This window comes from Labrus mixtus, chromosome 23 (assembly GCF_963584025.1).
Source record: "Labrus mixtus chromosome 23, fLabMix1.1, whole genome shotgun sequence".
Classification (NCBI taxonomy): Eukaryota; Metazoa; Chordata; class Actinopteri; order Labriformes; family Labridae; genus Labrus; species Labrus mixtus.
The window spans coordinates 4,197,505-4,218,405 of NC_083634.1; the positions used below are offsets into that span (position 1 = coordinate 4,197,505).

Here is a 20,901-nt window from a genome sequence, read left to right on the forward strand (position 1 = left end):
ACACTTTAAGAAACGTTGAATAGTTTCCCATCCTCTGTCTGTCTCCTTTAGGTCTATATATGCTTTAATAATGTCGTAGGGATGATTGTGCTGCTGCTGAAAAGACGTTAAAACTTAAGGACTTCAATGTGTGTTTAAAAAGGCTGCATAAAAATCTTGATTAAGAGCCTTATTTTTTACAAACATTTTAGGTCACACATTAGCTACTGCTGTACTGGTTTAAGGATGTATAAATGCTACCGTTAGCATTGTTAGCATCAACCACTTCCTCGCTAACATTACTGTGAAATGCGTTGTGTAATGTTTTACAGTGCTGTGGGAAAGGGGGGGGGGTAGCGTAGCCACCATTAGCTTGCTAACTAAATAGGTTACAATTCAGCTTCCCAAAAAGCTAAGTAATAGAAGAAATGTATTCCTACTAGGTAACACCACTCTTAAAAGATCCTATATTCTCCTAATGTTTAGTTTTCCTGTAGTCAGTCTGTGAAACCTCTTGAGGAGCCTTGCATGATTTGTAGCACAACAAACTCCTCATTGATCTGATACTGGCGTCTACAAAAACACCTAATTTCAACCTCTGCCTGAAATGGGTTTTTTTTTTCAGCTGCTGTCTCTTTAAGGCCCTCCAACCCATGTGCCCACTTTCTTCTGATTGGCCAGCTCTCTGGAAGCCTTCTGGGAGGGAGGCAGAACGCTGCGGGGCTGCCGGGCTGCCGGGGGAGGGCTGCTCTCCAGTGCTGGGAGAAGAGAGTCTATGTAAGGTTTCAACAGCTTTGTGTAGAGGTTTGAAGCCGGCTGGGGAAATTCTTTGTTTCATATCGGGGGAAATATCGCAAAAAATATTGCAGAACAAGCCGTTTAGCACCCTCTGCAGACTTATCCTGGGAAACCTTGCCCACGTTTAGTCTGGGTATCGTTTGCATTGTAACATTATATGTGAGTTTTAAAATGGGGATCAGCAGAATAGGTCTACATGAACTCAGAGTTAACATACTGAACTTTGACTAATCTTGCTTTCTTGAACAGCATCCTGATTTGATTGTCGTTATAAAACAAGCCTTTGTAGGCAGAACACATCTGATGACACAGTGGTTAAAATAGTTCATGATTGATGCTAAACACGAGCTTAGCAAAGAAAATTCAATCAATGTTCAGTCCTGTGGTTGATCATTTGTTTTATATAAGGCCTGGCAAACTTGTTGAATACCAGCAAAGAGTCTTTGCCAGTATTTTAACCTCCACAGTTCGCAGTGTCCCTGCTTCCTGTCCGTTCCAGGACTCCATATCCACCTTGGTTCCTTTATTGACTATAAAGGAGTTTACTTCTGAAAGCTAAAAGAGTCAGATACAAGTGGTTCTTGTAAATTTGTCCGACTTGAAGTCGCTCAGACAAACTTTAAGTTGGGTGTCCTGAGGCAAACCTGGCTTGGCTCCCGCTGTTAAAGATGGAAATGAGACGATCCTCATCAGCCGACATCAGCTCGTCAAACTCGTCCAGGACGGGTGGTCTGTGGTTGTTGTTGGCGGGTGGGAGGTCGATCATTACCTCGTTCTGGAGCAAGTTGACGATGCTGTTGGGGTAATTCATCCAGGTGCTCCCCGGGTTGCTCGTCGGGTCAAAGGAGTTCTGGGATGCGGCTGCACCGTTCTGAGCAGAGGGAGGGACAGCTTGTTGGCATGAAGATAAAACCATGTTGTTTCCACTGTCGCCGATGAGAGAAGGGTTCAGAAGGTCCTCAAAGTCATCCATGTTGAGGCTGTCCAGAGTGCCTCGGGCCTGGGTTTCATCAAAGCTCGGGAACCCTGTGACATCGTCGTCCAAGAGCGGGGAGTCCACCGGGAACTGAGAGCCCTGCAGGGTGAAGGAGCCGCCCGCCTGCGAGGCTGTCGCGCTACCGTGAGGGGCGGCCTGCTCCTGAGCGATCGCCGAGGACATGGGGAAGTACTTGTGAAGGTCTGACATGTTGACGGTTGAGAATTCCTGGTTGGCGGTGGATGCAGTCGCAGAAGAGGTGGGGGCCTGTGGCTGGCTCGTTGTGAAGTTGGGCACTGGGGTGGCTTTGGGCTGGGTGCCCAGGCTCAGGCTCTCCATGATCCTCCATGCTTGGCTCGTGGTCACGGCAGAGATGGAGGGGGAGGACTCCACTTTGGGCTGGACAGAGAAGAGCTGGCCCGGCTGATTGTAGGGGTAGGAGGGCTGGAGTTTGGCTGCTCCGGCACTAGGGGGCACCACAGCTACCGGGGGGACTACACAACACAAACATGAGAAGCAATGAAAATCTTTCACAGCACAAAAATATTCACTACAGAGGAAATGATCCACAAATCAATGAAAGCCACTGAAACAGAAACAGGAAGAAGTATTAGTACAGTATCACTAAGTCTGTACGGCTTCTGTTTTCATCCGAGTCAGGGAGAGGGGACGCTACGTCTAGAAACCTGAATGCATGGCCTCTACTTTGTATTTCATATAAGAAGCAATGCTCATTGGATGTGTCCATGTAAAATAAACAAACATTTATTAACTTTTGGAAGTAGTAATAGTTGAAATAAATCCTAACAGGGTGAGCAGATGGGAGGTGTTTAAGTCTAACATACACCATATCGTATACTGCATGTTGGAGCCATTTTGGTGTTTTTCATTTGTTTGTCTGACCACTGGGTGGCACCGTGAACCCATGCTGATTATCAGCAGGTGCTGCACAGTAGAGGTCAATGGTTTCAGAGAGTGGCACACTGTGAGAAATGAACGAGGGGAACGTGTTGTTTATTTCTTTTTCTTCATTTTTTTTGAATCAATAAATGGATTGACACTGTGCAGGATCCCCTCGAGAACATGACGACACATCTCAAGAGGATATTCCTAATGAAGGATTTCAATATAAAATCCTTTTGAAACTTTTGATTCTGCTCCTTTTTTCAGCACAATAAACGTGACGATGGTAAATTAAGCGGACTTCTTTCAGCGGGTTGATAGATCTATTATCTGACTGTGAAAACAGCAGCTGTGTTCTATTCATTAACAGCAGATTACTAAATGCCCTTTATCGAGTCATCGGAACTGAAGCTTTGTGATAAACACTTGTAACACCGCTCACCGGCTTGTGCGCTCATTGATGGAGGCTTGGCCGTGACTGTTCTCCTCGCCGGGCTTATGTGGCGTCTGTCTTGAGGAATGGACACTAAAAATGCAGACAGAGAAAACATTAAATTACCCTGAAAGTACAAAAAGAGAATATGATTACTCTTAAATCCCATCAACAACACACCAGTGGACAGCATGGGCCCCAGCTTCAGGCTCTGGAACATGTCGCCTGTACGCTTCCTCTTCTCACTCAGCCTGTATTCATCTACACGGGAGGTTCAAAGAAAGCCATGATGAGATAAGAGAGAAACCTTTTTGTGAGAAGCTTCATACGTAAATAGCAGTGTGCCACTTACCTGGGTCAGAAGGCAGATACTGGAAGTCCATGGGCTCGCTGACCTCGCGGTCGGAGGGTCGGCGGAGCTGCATCTTTACTCGAATGGGCTCGGAGAGATTGGTGTCGCGATACGGAGGCGTGCGGAAGACGATGGCCACCTGCCTGTGCACGTCAGCCTGGGAGAAAGTTCCCTTCCCCTCCCAGGAGTCCTGGAAGAAACGCACCTCGATGTCCTCTACAGAGAAACAGAACATGGGAAATGTAAGAAGATACACACACTGACAATAGACTCTTTATGTAGGGCTTTCAGACATGCAGAAAACTCCTGATGTTGTGTATGTGTGAATGCAAACTTCACGTGGAGTTTCTCCTGCCAGACCCCTAGTATTGTTTGAGCCGATGTGAGAATGCAGCAACGTAATGTGTGTGACTAAAGACACTTTTGTACCTTCATTATTTAGACACATATACGTATAGGGCCTGGGCATAAAAAGACACAAGTTAGTCTTTCATTTGAGATATTTGTAGAAAGCTGCAGCTGTTAAATTTCAGGTAACAGGACGTATGTTTAAAGTAAAACTGGGATGTTTCCACTGTGAGGAGAACAGCTACAAGACAGAGTCTTTGAGAGAGTAGGAGAAGTTTTGTTAAGTCATGTAGTCCTGGTCTCAGAGTTCACAGGGTTTTGTAATACGATGATGTAATGTGCACCACGACTCAGTCTGAACCTTTGATCACTCAGGGGAGCGTTGCACGACTGAACTACAAAACAAATAGCACAGAGACTTAATAATAATAATCAAACCTCAAACAACAACAGCAATAGAGGTCAACAGTGACCGCCAGCTTTTTCTGAGACTCTGGTTCCGCAAGTACATTTTCCCGTTCAAATAAATCCTTCGTTGACATTTCACAATATCCTGATATCAAGAGGTTGAAGCCTGTAACCACGACAACCAGCTACACCAATATTAGTGACTATAAAACCTTTTGATTCAGCGCAAAAACAGCATTAAAAAAGCGAGGAAAAGGTAGAAGACCGAGTACATTATTTTCTTCTAGAGTCAAGGAACTACGCGTCCCACAATCCATTGCGAGTAACACCTCTTCTTCTAAAATGTAACTTTAGTCATTATCGTTTTTATACTGTTAATACATGTGTTGAACTATCTTGTAGTTCGTGTTGTTGAATATATAAACTACATTCATCTCAGTGTAATATGGTTATTAGTACATTTCCTGTTAGCTAACTAATTAGCTAGCATGCTAGCAAAACTGTCCATTCGCATACAGCACAGAGGGGCGGGAAACATTGCCATGGTAACAGTGAGCTCCACCAATCAGAGACATCGCTGTGACACCATGATTTTGGGTAGTGTAGTTCTTCTCCCAGATATCGTAAATAAACCATGTTTTTCTTAAAACGAGGTTGATATCAAACACTTTTGTGTCTCCTAAAGGAGCGTAGACCATCGTTTCACACTCAGGTACCTCGTGGTCAGTCTACCTGTGATGGTTATGACATCATAGCTGATAATTAAATCCGCTATAGAGAAAATGAAGGGGACTTTTACTTCTGGAATCACACTGTTGAGCTCTATAGGAGACTCATTTTAGTTCATAAGAAGAGTATAATATGAAGTGATCATACTTTTTTGTTTGTTTGTCAATTAGGAATACCAAGAAAATAAAACGGAGGAAAAGATCAAGCTGATTTTACAAAGTGAAGGAGGGCCCAAAGTTACAGATTTGGAGTTTATATCAGCAGATAAAGATCCATGCAGGAAGTGGTGATTCTTCAGGCACAGGAACACAGTGGTGAGAAGTTAATTTCCACTTTCCACGTACAGCGTGTCATCAATCTATTAGAAAAGCAGGATTAAGGAGAAGTGGACGTCCAAATAGAGGAAGAGAGTTCTTGATTCGTGATTTAAGTCACTCACAGAGATCATGCAACTGTTTTGTTTTATATTACAGACACGAAACACCGACACACAACAAAAACGTCTCGTGAGGGAAATAATGGTGATCAAAGAAAGAATCACTTCACTCTGTTTGAATGCATGAAGTGTTATCTGAGACCAGAGAGGTTTCTAATGCAAACTAGAAGCCATGATTATTTTATCCCCCCCCCCCCCTGCAAATCTGACAGAAAGACAGATATTGCAGTATGAAGCATTTTGATAAATTATAACAAATAACATCAACTCTAATAAAGTAGCACTAACATCAATTTCAGTTTTGTGTATGATATCGACTTCAGTCTACAAAAAACACAATTTATTCTTGATCTCTTGGAAAAAAGAACTACAATACCCACAATCCTACAGTGTCACAGTGAAATCTATGATAGGCTGGAGCCTGCTATTACCATGGAAATGTTTACCGCCCCTGCAAACTTCGGCTGTCGGCTACTACAACTGAAGGTTACCACACAATGTAAACACAAACTACCATATCACAACATTATTTTTATGAACAATGTAAACGCACAGGTGACGATTACAGGATGAGTGTTAAAGTGGTAAGTAATTAAGTAATTAACTGACTTAATAACATTTATTACACAACGATTAACTGTAGCTACTGAGTCAATACCTGAGAGTGTATTTGAAGAGTTTGTTTTCATTTTTATTAACCTAATTTTCTACTATTAAAATAAAAGGTTTTATTTGGCTGTCAGACCTTAAATATTTTGGGGGCTCCAGTAGCATAGTGGTTAGTGCGCTCGCACCATGTACAGAGGCCGTACTCCTCAATCAGCGGCCTGTGTTTGAATCTGATCCATGGCTCCTTACCTGCATATCACTCCCCACTCTCTCTCTCTCTGATTTCCACCTCTACCCACCGTCCCATACTCTATTAATGGACGTTTGTAAACCTTCAAGTTTCTAGAATTTTGTTACAAGCATTTTAAGACTTTTCTCTCGTGCTGCTCCTGTATTAGGGTTGTCTTTTTCATCATCTACTCTGTGCAAACATTGAAAGCAAATGTGCAACTACAGACTTCTCGGTAATCGCAGAATGCAGTACACACATTATTCTGAGAGTTAGGCTTCTATTTGTAGCTCGAAGTAGAAAATGGTCCCGTGTACTGTCACTGCAACAGATACATGGTAGGTGTTAAAAGCTCACACCTCTTCCGTTCCAGATATATTTCAAGCTTCACATCTGCTTAGTCACTCCTTCGTTCTATTTTTAGAAAGTGAAATATGAAAGTAGGTGTTCAGTGTTGTGCGACATGTTTTTCAATGCACATACAGTACAGTCATTATCGTAATGTACCTTTTTGCACTTTGTCGCACAGCAGAAAGATTTCATCGCCCCCTTTGCAGCTTCCAGAGTTGCGGTTGACTCTGCAGATCTTCAGCTCGGCCGTGTTTGGGGCCCCTGTGAGACGGAAAAAAATCGTTTGTGAATGAATAGATATATAAGGCTACAGATTAACTGTCAAAATCCTCTTAAAACACGATACTGTAAACTGACAATAGACTCCTTTTATAGATATTTAACCAGGCAGAGAACTCTGGATATTTCCAGTAAGAGCTGTATGTGTGAACGCAAACCGCTGAATTTTTCACTCTGACTTCACCGGCAGTTTCTCCTGCATGACCCCTTTAGTATTTTTTCCGCAGCACATCCGAGTGAGCTGATGTGAGAACGCTGCAGGATATTCTCTTTTGAATGTACATGAAGCATTTGTCTTTATTTTGCATGGAGGCTCCATAATCACGCATGTATATGAGGCACTTTTTTTCTTTTTGCCTTTATTTGGCAGGACAGGTGAAAGGAAGTGTTGAGAGGAAAGAGTAGAGGGCGACACGCAGCAAAGGGGGGACCCAAACCCACAGCCGCTGTGACGAGGACCGCAGCCTCCATACATAAGACACGCGACATAACCGTTAGGCTATCTGTGCTCTGTATGAGGCACTTTATAATAATCGTAAAATACGTAATAAAACAAACAGAATCAATCATGCAAACTATAATGACACATGCCCACTAAAAACGTACCGTGAGAACGTAGAGAGAATATGATAACTATTGTTGACTAAACTCATTTCTGTAAATGTGAGTGTTGAAAACTTTATATTATGACAATGTGATTTATTCCCGAGCATTTTTTACTCAAAAGATCGACTCATTTCTCTTCAAGTTGTCTCCAAATGTCTAAGTAGAGCTGTTGACAGTGACTAAAGATAATCACTCTTATCATTTATATATAACGTATATGTTGAGGTCAGAGAAACTCAACACAAACCAACAGGCCACAGGAGCTTCTTGTTATATACGAGCTAACCACTGAGCCTCTGTGCTGTGTGATTCTTGTAAATACCTTCAGGCTGAGAAGAAAAGTAAAACTGCAAGAGGAACAAAGATGTCAGAGGGAACTTCAGGCTGCAGGAGATGTAAAGGCTGAAGTGAGACTTCACATGCTGATGTTTAATAAGAAATAACTTAAAGTTGACCAGCTTACTCTGACGCTAAAATACGGGAGAAAAGTCATGCGATTATTATAATATTATTATAATGTGATTTAAAAGATATGAAAAAGCATGCACAGTCACTAGGGCTACAACTGGGGTGTTTTGTAATTGTTGGTTAATCTGTTGTTATTTGTCTACCACCGGGTCTCCCAGAAAGAAAAAGGTTTCAAATGTCGTCCTGGGTGACCATTTCTGTTGTGTTTAGCGTTGTACTTTCTGTGTAGCTGTGTCGCTCTTTTAGTACCATCTGTTTTTGCTTCATGGAGTGTGCACTCCTACTAGCTGCAGTACGGTATGGAGTTCTCAGCCTTCGGTGAAAGTTGTGAAGTACAGACCCACAGCCTGTGAGTCGTGCTGCCCAACACAGCTGGTCATTGTTAACTTTAATCAAGGAGTTTTCCAATCAATATATATACCACCGTTTTCTTAAGATGCATGGTTATAACGTGGTGATGGAGAAAAGATGTTAAAAAGTTGCACAGCCAGACTGGTCTGTGTCGCTATTTGTATCCCAGCAAAGCTTGAAATCAGCTTCCAATACACAATGACTGGGGATCAATTTTCAGTCATGTCTGATGGAGTACAGTGTTTGATAGTGGCGGCTGCACTCGTGGATATTATGCCACGTGTCTGTATTTTATACTGGAATATTGGTCACACCAGTGCATAGGTATTAAAAGTGCGTCTTCTACACCGGATTTAATGGTAAATGTCAGAAAATGCATAATAATGGTGATCACAGTTTCCCTTTCGCCCAAGATGACATCCTGACATGTCTATTTTTGTCAACATGTATTCAACTTGTTGTTGCAGAGGAGTGATGAAACTGAAAAATATGCTGATCTAAGTCGGTGAAATTAAAGATTCAGTATTTTCCATTGAAAACATGAATTCACATAGATATATCAATTAACAAAACAGTCGATAAATTAACAGTTGCATCTGTAATACTTAATATCAGCTGCTTTTATCCCCAAAGTGATAATATGAGAATGGAAGAATGTGCATGCAGTTGACTCCTTTACACTCAGAATGAACTCGTTGGTATGACGTGGATGTGTTGTGCACTCACTGTTGTCATAAATGGGCTGCGATACCACAGGCTCCAGAGGAATGAAGTCCCCTGTGGACAGAGAGATGGAGGCCTGGAAGCAAAGCCGAACTGAATTCAGGTCAAACTCCTCCTCCCACACTTTCGCTTCAGGAACTGCAGCCAAAACACAGCAGAGGGAAGGGTGGAGTGCACAATCAGGCCACAGATAAAGACAGCCTGGCATCCTGTCACATGTATGCTATCAGTATATGAACAGCAGACGAAGAGGAAAGTAACAAGTCACACTACTTTCCTGTTATTATAACTGTATAAATATTCTTTGTGTGGTTAAAATACAATTAACCTGTTCTTGACTAATCAAAACAATTTCCTGCATTTGAGTTTGTGAATTCTCTTGCTAACTAACAAGCTAGCTGGCTTTCTAAACACCAAAGCTAAAGGCTAAACTAGCTACACATTTGAGAATGATTATTGTTTTATTAATCTAAGGAGATGGAGTCAAAATATTAATCTAACCCTAACCACACTTCCAGTTATTTATTTAACTCTATATTGGTGTATTTGTGTGTTTTTAGGTCACAAAAGATAACACTAAAGCTTGAGAGTTTTTGTGCTTTCTGACAATCTATGCTAGTATTTAACACAGCTAAGACAACCTACCTCCTACCTAGTTGGATAGTTCTTCATTGGACATCTATAAAAGATAAACAGTTGTCACCTTTTTCTTGGCTGTAGTTTTACATGCTAACTGTTTAGTTAGTTCTTTAGCGCAACTTAGACAAAAGCTAAAGTGATAACTACCTCGTTAGAAAGTTCTTTACAATACGAATATAAAAGCTAAACTGCTAACTGCCCAGTTTCTAGCTAACTAGTTGCATAGATATCTAGTTCTTTACTAGCGATATAAATGCTAAATGTATAACTAGCCTTAGCTATAACTTGAGACAGCAATCATAAACGCTAACTACTAACTACCTGGTTAGCTAGTTCTTAAAACAGACAATAAAAGGTAAATAAAGCCTTTTTAGCTATTTCTATAAAAGCTACACTTCTACGTAGTAAGTTAGTTTTTTACTAGACAAATATAAACGGCTGAATGCTAACTACCTTGTTCCTAAAACACATTTGATAAAAGTCAAACTGCTAACATCCTATTTTGGCAAGTTCTATAATAGTTATATGTCTCCCTAGTAAGCTAGTTCTTTACAAGACCATTATTAAAGATTAAGTACTTACTATCTTTAGGTAATTATTTTTTTCATAGTTAAAAGCTAAACTGCTAACTGCCCAGTTTCTAGCTAACTACCTAGATATCTATTTCTTTCCTGAGACAAATAAAGAAGCTTGACTGCTAACTACTTAATTAGCTTGTTATTTACTGTGCAAATAAACTTTCTAGTTAACTAGCTACTAAAATATCGACGATAAAAAGTAAACTCCTAACCTAGCCTATTTAACTAGTTCTATTAAAGCTATATTTCTACCTCTGCAACAGTGAAAATGTAACTCTCCTGGTAGCTTTTTAGCTCCAAACATTGTTCCAGGGACCCATTTTTTCTTTGAGTAAAGTTTGTGTATTCAGTTCAGAAAATATAGCAGAGAATTATTTCACTTCTCCAACTTTCAAATTTCACTACCAAATCTACATTTAAATATCAGTTTTAGTTCAATAATTGTCTTTTACATTTGGCTGGGACATTCAGGGACTCCTCCCACAATGCGAGATAACTCTTTACACTATAATGACAGATTTAACAGAGAAAGGGCAAAAAGACAGACAGCGCTTTGTGCTTCACACTCAATTTCAAGCATGATCACTTACTGTTGAAGGGGTTATTATTGGTCTGCAGCCGACAAACGATGGCCTCATTCACATCTTTCTTCTTCACACACTGTATGCCCAGGTTCTGAAAACTGAAAGCACACACTGTGTCAGAGCGAAACCAGGCAGAACACACTGAAGCATGCACGTCCTCTTTCGTTAACCACCGCTGTAGTATTTTATAAGCTAGTCTCGTGTGTGTTATAATGAGACAACAGAATAAAATCCAACATAAAAGCATGATTAAAAAAAAAACACTTTCCATTTCTACTGTGGTCAGTTATTCTCCCATAAAAAAACACATTTAAAAATAATAGAGCTTCATCACTGCGGGTCAGCGACCACATCCGCGAGTTAAGAAGACAATTTAAGGAGAGCTGAGTCTAAGTAGAAAAATACTTCACTTTAAATGCTCTGCCCAAATGTGAGGATCATGATGGTTACATTTTGCAGATAAATACTGGTGATCATGCAGTTTCATAAACAGACATTCAATTTAATCTAGCAGCCAATAGAATTTGTGATTTTTAAAAAAAACTGATTTTACTTGTTGATATTTAGTTTCTCTTATACTGTATGTCCTGATTGGTGGAGCCTTGAGTACTTTAATCATTAAAAAAAAGAGTGTTTTGTTTAATCATATTTTAGTAGGGGGCGGCACGGTGGCGCAGTGGTTAGCGCTGTTGCCTGACAGCGAAAAGCTTCCTGGTTTGAATCCCCGTCTGACAGGAGCCTTCGAGGCGTTCAAAAATGATCACTTGAAGACCTCTGGTCGAAACGTTGTGGTGAATTAAAGTGTAAACCCACTTTCTTCATGTACTCAACATGAGGCAAATAAAGTCAACAAATCTTTGCTTCTCTTGCTAAAATGTCCTGTGACTCATTATTTCAGAGGATTTTCTGCCGTGAACAGGACATACAGATCTTTATTTAGGGCTTACAGCTGATATTGTGATGACGATTTCCAGATGAAATGCATGTCATCAAAACATCCGAGTGATATAAACAGGTAAACTTACTCACCATGAATCACAGCACTGACAGCCGAGGGCAGAACACAATGTTTGTTTGAATTGCAACACACTCCCGACAAAGACATGAGCTTCCCTCCGCACAGGTAGAGCGCTCTTATGATGTAATACAGGCTGGTTCATTACTTTTCTAAAAGACCTTAAATGTCAAAGTGTCCTTTATCAGACCTGTAAAGTTAGCGATGCTCTTTGAGTTTATTTAAGAGGTGATGTTATTGAGTTAGACGCTCCTCGATCCCGTCTGCTTGGACAGACTGGGTTGAAACTCCACTCCACTTCTTATGATCTTTAACCTTACTCTCATTGTTTAAGTCCTTTCACTCATGTCCACAGTTTTACTGCTTTGACTCCCAACAGCCTTTCAGACTTATTGTTTTTATTCCAGTCATTCATTTACATTTATTCTTGTTGATCTTTTGCTTTTACATTTTGTAAAAATTTGAATTTCTACAGACTACTTTCCAGTGGTTCTGAGTATCGATGCTCATCATGAGTTCCTGTTTTTTTCTTTTCTGTCTGACATCTATTTTTAAAGGTGCTGTATAAATGAAGTTACCCTCTATGAATCAAACAATGTACCAGCAATAAAAGGGACATTGACAGCTTTACGGGCAGCGTCTCTACTCGCAAAAAATATTCTTCTTCTGTTTTTCCAGGCGGTTCTTTTGTTTATGTTTCTTTTTTAATGAATATTTAAAGGGCTGATTCCAGGTTATTTAAGGATTTGATTTGGTGTAAGGGTTTCCGTTAGAATGAGCCTGATGTAATGTAATGTAATGGTTTTAAAGTCATGCGGGATACTGGACTGAGAGAAAAGCTGGTGAGCAGACGTGACTTCCTCTCGTCGTCAGGAGTTAATATTTAACTCATCTCCAAACCCAGGATGAAACTGGAGTCAACTTTTATCAAGGCGACAGTAAACATACCGTCTCCTGTCCTTATCTGGGTCAGTTTTCTCACAAACGCTGCCTTGTTTTGAATCACAGCTGCAGCTTCCACCCCGAGAAAATTCTGTCTACTTTTTAAACCTTCACTTTCTGTCACATGTAGTAAAGACATGAACTCTCCTCTCTACCTGTGTATTCTTCTCTCCTGCAGGTCGGCCTCGTAGTATCCATGTTTGCAGTCTTTCCCGACCAGCTCGTGGGGGTGGGGCTTGTGTGGTGGGTTCTTCGTCACCAAGGAGATACGAATACGCAGGGGGCCGCTGTAGTTGTGCACCTGTGGGAGAGATTTGTAATATTTTAAAGATTCTTAAAGGCAGGCAAGTCGACCTACTATACTGATCCCCATTTTAAAACTTGCGTATAATCTTACAAAGCTGGATGCCCAGACTAAACGTGGGCAAAATTTCAGATCATGAGGTAAACGTTTGTTGAAGTAATAGCAGGATGAGTCTGCAGAGGGCGCTAAACGGCTTGTCCCACACATGATAGTTCAGTGAATTTCACCAGACGGCTTCAAGCCTCTACGTAAGCCTGTGAAACCTCTTACATAGACTCTCTTCTCCCAGCACTGGAGAGCAGCCCTCCCCCCTGGCAGCCCTGCAGCGTTCTGACCAATCAGAAGAAAGTGGGCTCATGGGGAGGGGTGGGGCCTTAAAGAGACAGCAGCTGAAACGAACAGTTTCAGTCAGAGGCTGAAATGAGGCTGACACCAGAATCAGATAAAAATCATGCAAAGCTGCTCTGTAGGTTTCACAGACTGACAACAGGAAATGTGAAAATGTGGTGAATTTTTACCTACAGTGGTCTTGTGTGGTACTGATCTCGCCAAAGATGCACTTGCTTGAAAGGAAATGAAAATGTACTAAATCCAATCTACTGTCAGAGAAAGGAGAAAGCTTGATGCCCAGACTAAACGTGGGCAAAGTTTCAGATCATGAGGTAAAATTTTGTCAGAGTAATCCCAGGATGAGTCTGCATGGGTCGCTAAACGGCTTGTTTCCGCACGGCATAGTTCCCCGGCTGCACTACTGAGCATCACTTGGATTTTTGCTGTGATAAAGATTGTCAATGGACATAACTGAAGGAACATTAAGAGGAATTATATGATAATGTATAATAAAGATGAACACTGGTTGGAGAGATTCTCAGCCTTTTATCAGAATGGAGGGATAAAAAATAGAAGAGCTGAAGTGGGTTTTTGGGTAACCCAAATGAACTGTGTTTTTAAGTTAAAGAAGAATTCCTGATATTTGAGACTTGGCACTTCTTTGACATTTTGTGCTAATCATTTTTGAGATGAGTCCAGTAGACACACCCTGATGAGGATCATGAGTCACGACTTGGCGTCAGTTTCAGTGACTACAACATTATCGTGCTAACATACACAGCCAATAAAGCTGCCTCTGATTAATGTCATGTTTTGTATTTTATCTAATAAAGGCCGTTCATCATCTTCAGCCTCTGCCCCGAAACGTTCACTTTATTTCCTGTCGTTTAAAAGGCCGTGTTATCTAATACAGTGATTCTTAACCATGGGGCCGCGGCCCACACTTGGGCCGCGAGCGCCACCTAGAGGGCCGCAAAAAACTTTCCGTTTTGCACCTGTGGGCCGCGGGGGCCGCGGCACCGCACCGCAAACCGCAGGTTATCCATCAGATGCTCAGCTACAATACCGCTTCCCACCACTTGGTGGCGGTAATGCGCCAGTCAGTTGTTTAACAAGCTCCAATAAGCAGAAGAAGACACTCGGTGAGCCGTTAGCCTGTAGTGAAGTCAGAAAGTGATGGAGAAGTTTTTGAAAAGAAAAAATGAAGAGGAAAGTGGTGCCAAACCCCCCACAAAGGCAAAAATATTGCGCAGGTACAATCCGGACTTTATAAAGTACGGATTTGTGAACGGAGGTACCGAGGCAACTCCAAGAGCTCAGTGTGTTGAGTGTGGACTTGCGCTATCAAACGAAGCACTAAAGCCTTCAAAATTAAAGCGGCATCTTGAAACCAAACATCCAACGCTCGTGGGAAAGCCGGTGGAATTTTTCAAGAGAAAAGAAAATGGACTTCAGATGCAGAAAATGTCTGTCGTGTCACTGACAGGTAATTCTAAATGTGCTTTGAAAGCCAGCTACCTCGTAGCCAGACGTGTGGCACAGAGTAAGAAAGCGTTCACCATAGCGGAGGAATTGGTTCTGCCTGCCGCTGTGGATATGTGCCGTGAGATGCTCGGAGAGGCTGCTGCAAAGAAGCTGCTGACCATCCCACTCTCAAACGACACTGTGAGTCACCGTATCGCGGACATGGCCTCAGATATCAGACATCAGCTTCTGGAAAGAATACAAAGTAGCCCATTTTTCTCTTTGCAACTAGATGAGTCCACTGATGTTACAAATGCTGCACTGCTGCTGGTTTTTATTCGCTATCGCTGGGACAGTAGTTTGCACGAAGACATACTGTTTTGTGGAGAGCTACCAACACGAACTACGGCTCAGGAATGTTTCCGCTGCATGGATGAGTATTTCACTGAGAACGGCCTGGACTGGCAGAACTGTGTTGGGGTGTGCAGTGATGGTGCAGCGTCAATGACTGGCAGGCATCACGGCGTCATCAGGCAGATACTTGATCGTGCACCAGAAGCTAAATGGACCCACTGTTTCCTCCACCGTGAAAGCCTTGCATCAAAAAAGATGTCACCAGAGTTCAACGAGGTGATGGATGTAAGTGTGAAAACCATCAACTTCATTAAAAATAATGCTGTGAACTCCAGATGTTTTGCCAAGCTTTGTGAGGACATAGAAGCAGATCATGTCCAGCTGCTCTATCACAGTGAGGTGAGATGGCTCTCAAGAGGACAGGTCCTCAACCGTTTGTTTGAACTGAGGAATGAGGTCTTCTCTTTTCTGACTGAGAAAAAATCTCCTCTTGCACATTACTATGCCAACACGAAGTTTACAGCTAAACTTGCCTACCTCTGTGACATTTTTTCATTGCTGAACCAGCTGAACATCTCACTTCAAGGGAGAAATAGCAACATGTTTTTTGTTGCAGACAAAGTTCAAGCTTTCAAGAGGAAACTTGCTTTGTGGACTAAGAGGGCCCAGGAAAAGAGGATGGACATGTTTCCACTTTTGTCTGACATTTTGGAAAACACCCCTCAGGTGAAGATCAGTGACTCGGTCTCTCAGCATCTCTCACAACTGGCAGAGAAATTTGATGAGTACTTTCCTGAGGATCCCAGAGAGGGACACATGTGGATATTGGACCCATTTTCTGTGGATCCCACTGAAAATGATGTTGCTTTGCCCTCACATCTGGAATCCGAGCTTCTGGAAGTTTCCACCGACAGCACTTTAAAGTTGCAGTGGGGCAAACTGGACCTGGGCTCCTTCTGGATTGCTGTCTCAAAGGAGTACCCATGTCTAGCACTGAGGGCTGTGAAACTCCTTCTCCCATTCACGACTACATACCTGTGTGAATCAGGATTCTCCATTGTGGCCACAACTAAGACCAAAGCCAGAAACAGACTCAGAGCAACACTGGAGGCTACTCTGAGAGTGAGCCTTTCCCCCATTCCACCCAGACTGGATCTGATCATGTCTGAGAGGCAGGCCCAAGTGTCTCATTAAGAGATGATCATAAAAAGAGTTTATTGTTGTGACTGTTGTTATTGTTCATTTGTCACCGATATGAAGAGCAAGTTCTGGTTCTGCAATGCAAAAATGAAGACAGCTGAAGCAATTGTCAAATTATTTAGCAGTTTTAAAGCTATATTTTCGTTTGCACTTTATTTCAATTTCATTTACAGTTTATTTATTTATTTAATATTAAACTTTTATTGTTTGAATTTATTTATTTTATTACCACATGATTTTATTTATCAAATTTCCTATTTTTATTTTTATCAGTAGTAAAATCTAAAATCTAATTCTAAATTATTTTTGTGTTTTTGTGTTAATAAGCCTGACGTTAGCCTTGTTAATTGTGTTGTGAATTGTTGGCCTGTTCGGCATCTTGTTGTATGTAGAGATTGACACTACACATTACAAATAAATGTCTTTGTGATGATCACATTGTATAATGTAATTTATTTCACAAGCTTTTAGTTTGTTAAACTGTAAATTGATTTGATTTAGTTATTGAATACGAATCAAACCAAGAGTGAGGTCAATTATTATACCAATACAGTTTTAATATTTGAATGGGCCCTGGGCCACTTTGTACTGGAAAAGTTGGGCCCCGAGGTCAAAAAGGTTAAGAACCCCTGATCTAATAGATATCTATAAAAACCATCTTAACACTCAATGTAATGTTTAGTGTAAAATAAGTATTATTTGTTGATTCTGAAAACAAACGTTTGACACATTGTTCACACGCCGTGAATTCAGTGGGGAAATGAAGAAAATGAAGCACAATTAAAGATTATTAAAAGGGCTAAGAGTGAGGAATATTTTCACTTGACTCATCTTTTGATCATTTTCTACATGGTGATCATTTTGAAGAAACTATGAATGTCTCTCAGTCTTCCATTTTGGTCTTTTCCCTGCCCGGCTTTAACAATCGTATACATTTTATTTAACCAGGAACATATCCTCGTTGAGATATGAGGTCTCTTTTTCGAGACAGTCCTGGCCGAAAGTTTCAGACAGAGAACAAAGACAAGACAATAAACAAATGAGAAGCGTTCAGAAGACAAACGTCTTTTTTGTTTTTAGCAACGATATCTTAGCTTGTCAGCAGAGCGTTAACTCTTTGAACAGTGTGGCTGCTACATGACAGTAAAGGTAAGGTTTTCATGAGGTGTAGATTTCTCATAAACTTCAAGTTTAAATTGAATGGATATGGAAATCTGCCTCCCCCTCTCACCTTGATGGCTGGGTGTGTCTTGGTGGTGTCGTTGCTCTTCTCTCCGGGGATGCTGCCCGCTGAACGCCCCTCACACTTGTACCTGAACCTCATCCCCCTCGCCTTGGGCTGCTCGATGATCTCTATGAAGGCGTTCCCTGATTGGACTTTGAGATTAACACAACTTCAACACACATATATATTTTGAATCTGCATTTTTTTTTCTCGATCCTGAGAACAAAGATTGTGCAAATGTCTGCTAAAGGGACAGTCAATATATGTGCACTGATTTCTCCCAAACGTGGATTATTTACGGGAAGCGGCGTCTCACCTGGGTTGAGTGGGGGCAGACCCCATCCATACACACCTGTAGGGGACAGAAAAGAAAAAAAGGGTGCCTTGTAAACTACAGATTAGAGCAATTAGTGGTTTATATCTACAGTACATGACACACAGATGCCAAAAACCAAAGCAGCTTCCAGCACATATTTGTGGTTTAGTAAGAGTTTGTCATTTGTGTTGTTGTCAGGGTGGAAAACTACAAGACAGCGCAGCGTCCAAAGAGGTCAAAAGCCACTGAAACACCAAGGGTTTCCCAGCGGAATATAATCACTCATCATAAACTGGCCGGACAGAAGAAGAAGAAGTAGTGAAAAGCACAGTAAACAATGACAGGCAGGGTGTCATATCAGTGTAGGATTACCCGCCTCAAAGAGAAGGAGGCGGCTGAGCGATCTGGTTTCAGGTTCTCAGTTAATGAATTGCAGAGATTCAGAAGTCAGGTGTGACACAATATGAGGTGGTCAGGGCTCCACCCAGCAGCCAGCAGGACTTGTTTCATTTAAGAAAGCATGGTTTGGATGCTTTCCAAGTTGGAACATGTCTCGCTTCTCAGGCTCAGACCAAACTAGCAGAATGCAGAAAACATATCTAATTATTATTATTTATATTGAACTCACACAGAACCAATTGCACTTGTGTCACCTCATATAATCCTACTGTTGTGAAAGTACATGTATATCTTGATTGCCTAAATGTGGCTAATATCAAGACACATCTCTGGCATGTGTGGTGTGACTTTCACTGTTATTAAATAAACAATGACGTCACTGCTCAGTCATAACACATGTTGAGTCTCTTTCTTCTGTTTTTAACCCATCATTTTTAACACTGTCAGCCTACTTTGTGCGCACTGGTAAGGAAAAAGAGTGGGAAGGGGGGGAAACACCGCACCAAACTCCATTTTAAAAACCGCCTATTTAATGTTATTTGACGTGCAGGCAGGAGGACAAGTAATATGAATAGAAGCGTGGGCAACATGTATATTATCAGAATGAGCTTTGTACATCGGCGTACATTTGACCCACGACAGAGCTCGTGTCACGTCTCGTCTCGTGTTATTTCCTGTGAGCTGAATAAAGGGGGGCGGCGTGCAACAACTACAATATGACGGGTTTATAATGCTGCCTTGTTGGTAACATGTTAGCCGATAAGAAGATAAATGATCCACAATGACAGTGTAGCTTTCAAATTTGAATTTTACGTCGCGTTTTCCCACGAACGAGCTCATGAGTCATAAATGTGCTCAGCTTTTAAATGAGGTTTGGCGTAAAAATGAAATCCATGCGTTGTACTGAACTCAACAGGCCTTTTGGCAGCTCGTCACTGTTGAGTTCAGCCGTGCCATTTGACATTCACACACAGAGGAATCAATAAACTGCGAGAGTTACGTCGGGATAAGAAAAGGCACAAAGTGACGTCATATATTTGCTTCTTAACGCTATAGTTTACAATCCAGGAACAGCAGAGCCCTCCTGTTATGCGCAAACCCTCAGTGGTAGCGGGGCTTTCCCCTGTGCGCACAACACTTCACAGTTTCACCTCCTGACTCTTACTCTGAAGATTTTTGTAAACAGGTCGAGCAGGGTGAAATCCAGCTCCACTTACCGTCCATAGCTGCGTCCGGGTCCGACTCACGCTCCTCTGTGTACACCTCTCCGAGTCTCTAACTTTTGTTTTTCTCCGATATTAAAGTCTGAAGAAGAAGGCGAACTGCGGGGACTCTCCAAAAAACTTCTTGACAGGGCTGTTCTGTCGCCTCCTTTGCTCCACCTACATCTGTGTACGGCACGGTGCAGATGGTGAAGGTGGAGGAAATGCGAAACACAAAGACTTCCGGTAAGAAGAAGAACAACAACAACAACAGAGTGTAGTGTATTTTTGATTTGTCAGCTGTGACATTAACTCATTGTATTCATAACACCTGGCTCAGGCGGAGTGATACACATTGTGAAAAGTCCCCCGTGATATTGTACTCTTTATCGGCACTCATGAAATGCCTCTCGTCCAATCAGAATACTTTGAACTACCTGTTGTATTTTATTTTTTATAGCCTAATAGTTTCAGTCCGATTTTTTTTTTAAAGTATGATACTATGACGTATGCCTAAGTAATACTTATACGTAAGTATTAACGGGTCAACAAAAAACTTTTTTTTTTTTTTTAATTACTTAACTTAATTGCAGAGCCCCTAAAGGGACATGGGCAGGAATGAAGTTAAAATGAGCCGTGCTCATGAGGCAGGGTGCACACTAAATTGACTTGGTGAATGGTAAATGGACTTGAACAGGTAAAGCGCTTTTCTACTCAAAATGCTTTTTACACCGCAGGTCACACCTACCCGATCGCACACTGATAGCAGAGACTGCTATGTAAAGTGGCCATCAGTATAAAATAATCCCATTCATACACATTTATCTGCCAACGAAGCAGCGGGAGCAACTTGGGGTTGAGTGTCTTTCCCAAGGACACATCGACACGTGTCTGCAGGAGCTGGGGATCTAACCCCTGACCTTCTGGTTGAGAGACGACCACTGAGACTGAGATGATGAACCCCTTGAATAGAGCATGTATTTAGCATGCAGTAAGGCAGACGGTGTGCACATGTCGATGAATCATCATGCATGCAGAATGACACATGCTCAAGAGAAGGTTTATCGTGCACACCAGAAAATCTTTTATTTTTTAAAACACATTCTCCCCAAATATGTTTCGCAAAGGTGGCAAAAAAAGTTGTTGTATTAAACCAATGCACACTGATATAATTTAATAAATATTGATGAACTTAAGAAGGTCTTAAAAACACTGAAGTTTGGTTCATTGTTCAGTAGATTATTGTTTTTAAGCAATAAAATTAACCCTAAGAATGACGAGAGAAGATTGTCTGTCCTTTTTCATTTCATGTCATTGTATATAATGTGAAAGTCTCTCTGTTTCTCATCTTTAAAGAAATATTTAACAATA

The 20,901-nt window shown here is 41.4% G+C and overlaps 1 protein-coding gene across 1 annotated transcript; it reads right to left on the reverse strand.

Moving 5' to 3' along the window:
- Window positions 1-107: 107 nt before the first annotated feature.
- Window positions 108-19,857, reverse strand: rela (v-rel avian reticuloendotheliosis viral oncogene homolog A). The gene is made up of 11 exons (XM_061031928.1): window positions 19,546-19,857; window positions 17,930-17,965; window positions 17,620-17,765; window positions 12,892-13,037; window positions 10,786-10,877; window positions 8,982-9,116; window positions 6,708-6,812; window positions 3,442-3,657; window positions 3,270-3,350; window positions 3,099-3,182; window positions 108-2,247 (listed from the first exon to the last, which is right to left on the reverse strand). Exons 1-11 carry the CDS (start codon window positions 19,550-19,552, stop codon window positions 1,397-1,399), a joined length of 1,899 nt encoding a protein of 632 aa, XP_060887911.1. The 5' UTR covers window positions 19,553-19,857; the 3' UTR covers window positions 108-1,396.
- Between the last annotated feature and the right edge of the window lie 1,044 nt (window positions 19,858-20,901).

Bases quoted from the DNA above. Each gene is read 5' to 3' on its own strand.
- rela (XM_061031928.1), bottom strand. The intron at 6,813-8,981 runs GTGAGTGCACAA...TCCGTCTCACAG, and splicing joins GCAGCCCATTTATGACAACA to GGGCCCCAAACACGGCCGAG. The intron at 3,351-3,441 runs GTAAGTGGCACA...CCTCCCGTGTAG, and splicing joins GTATCTGCCTTCTGACCCAG to ATGAATACAGGCTGAGTGAG.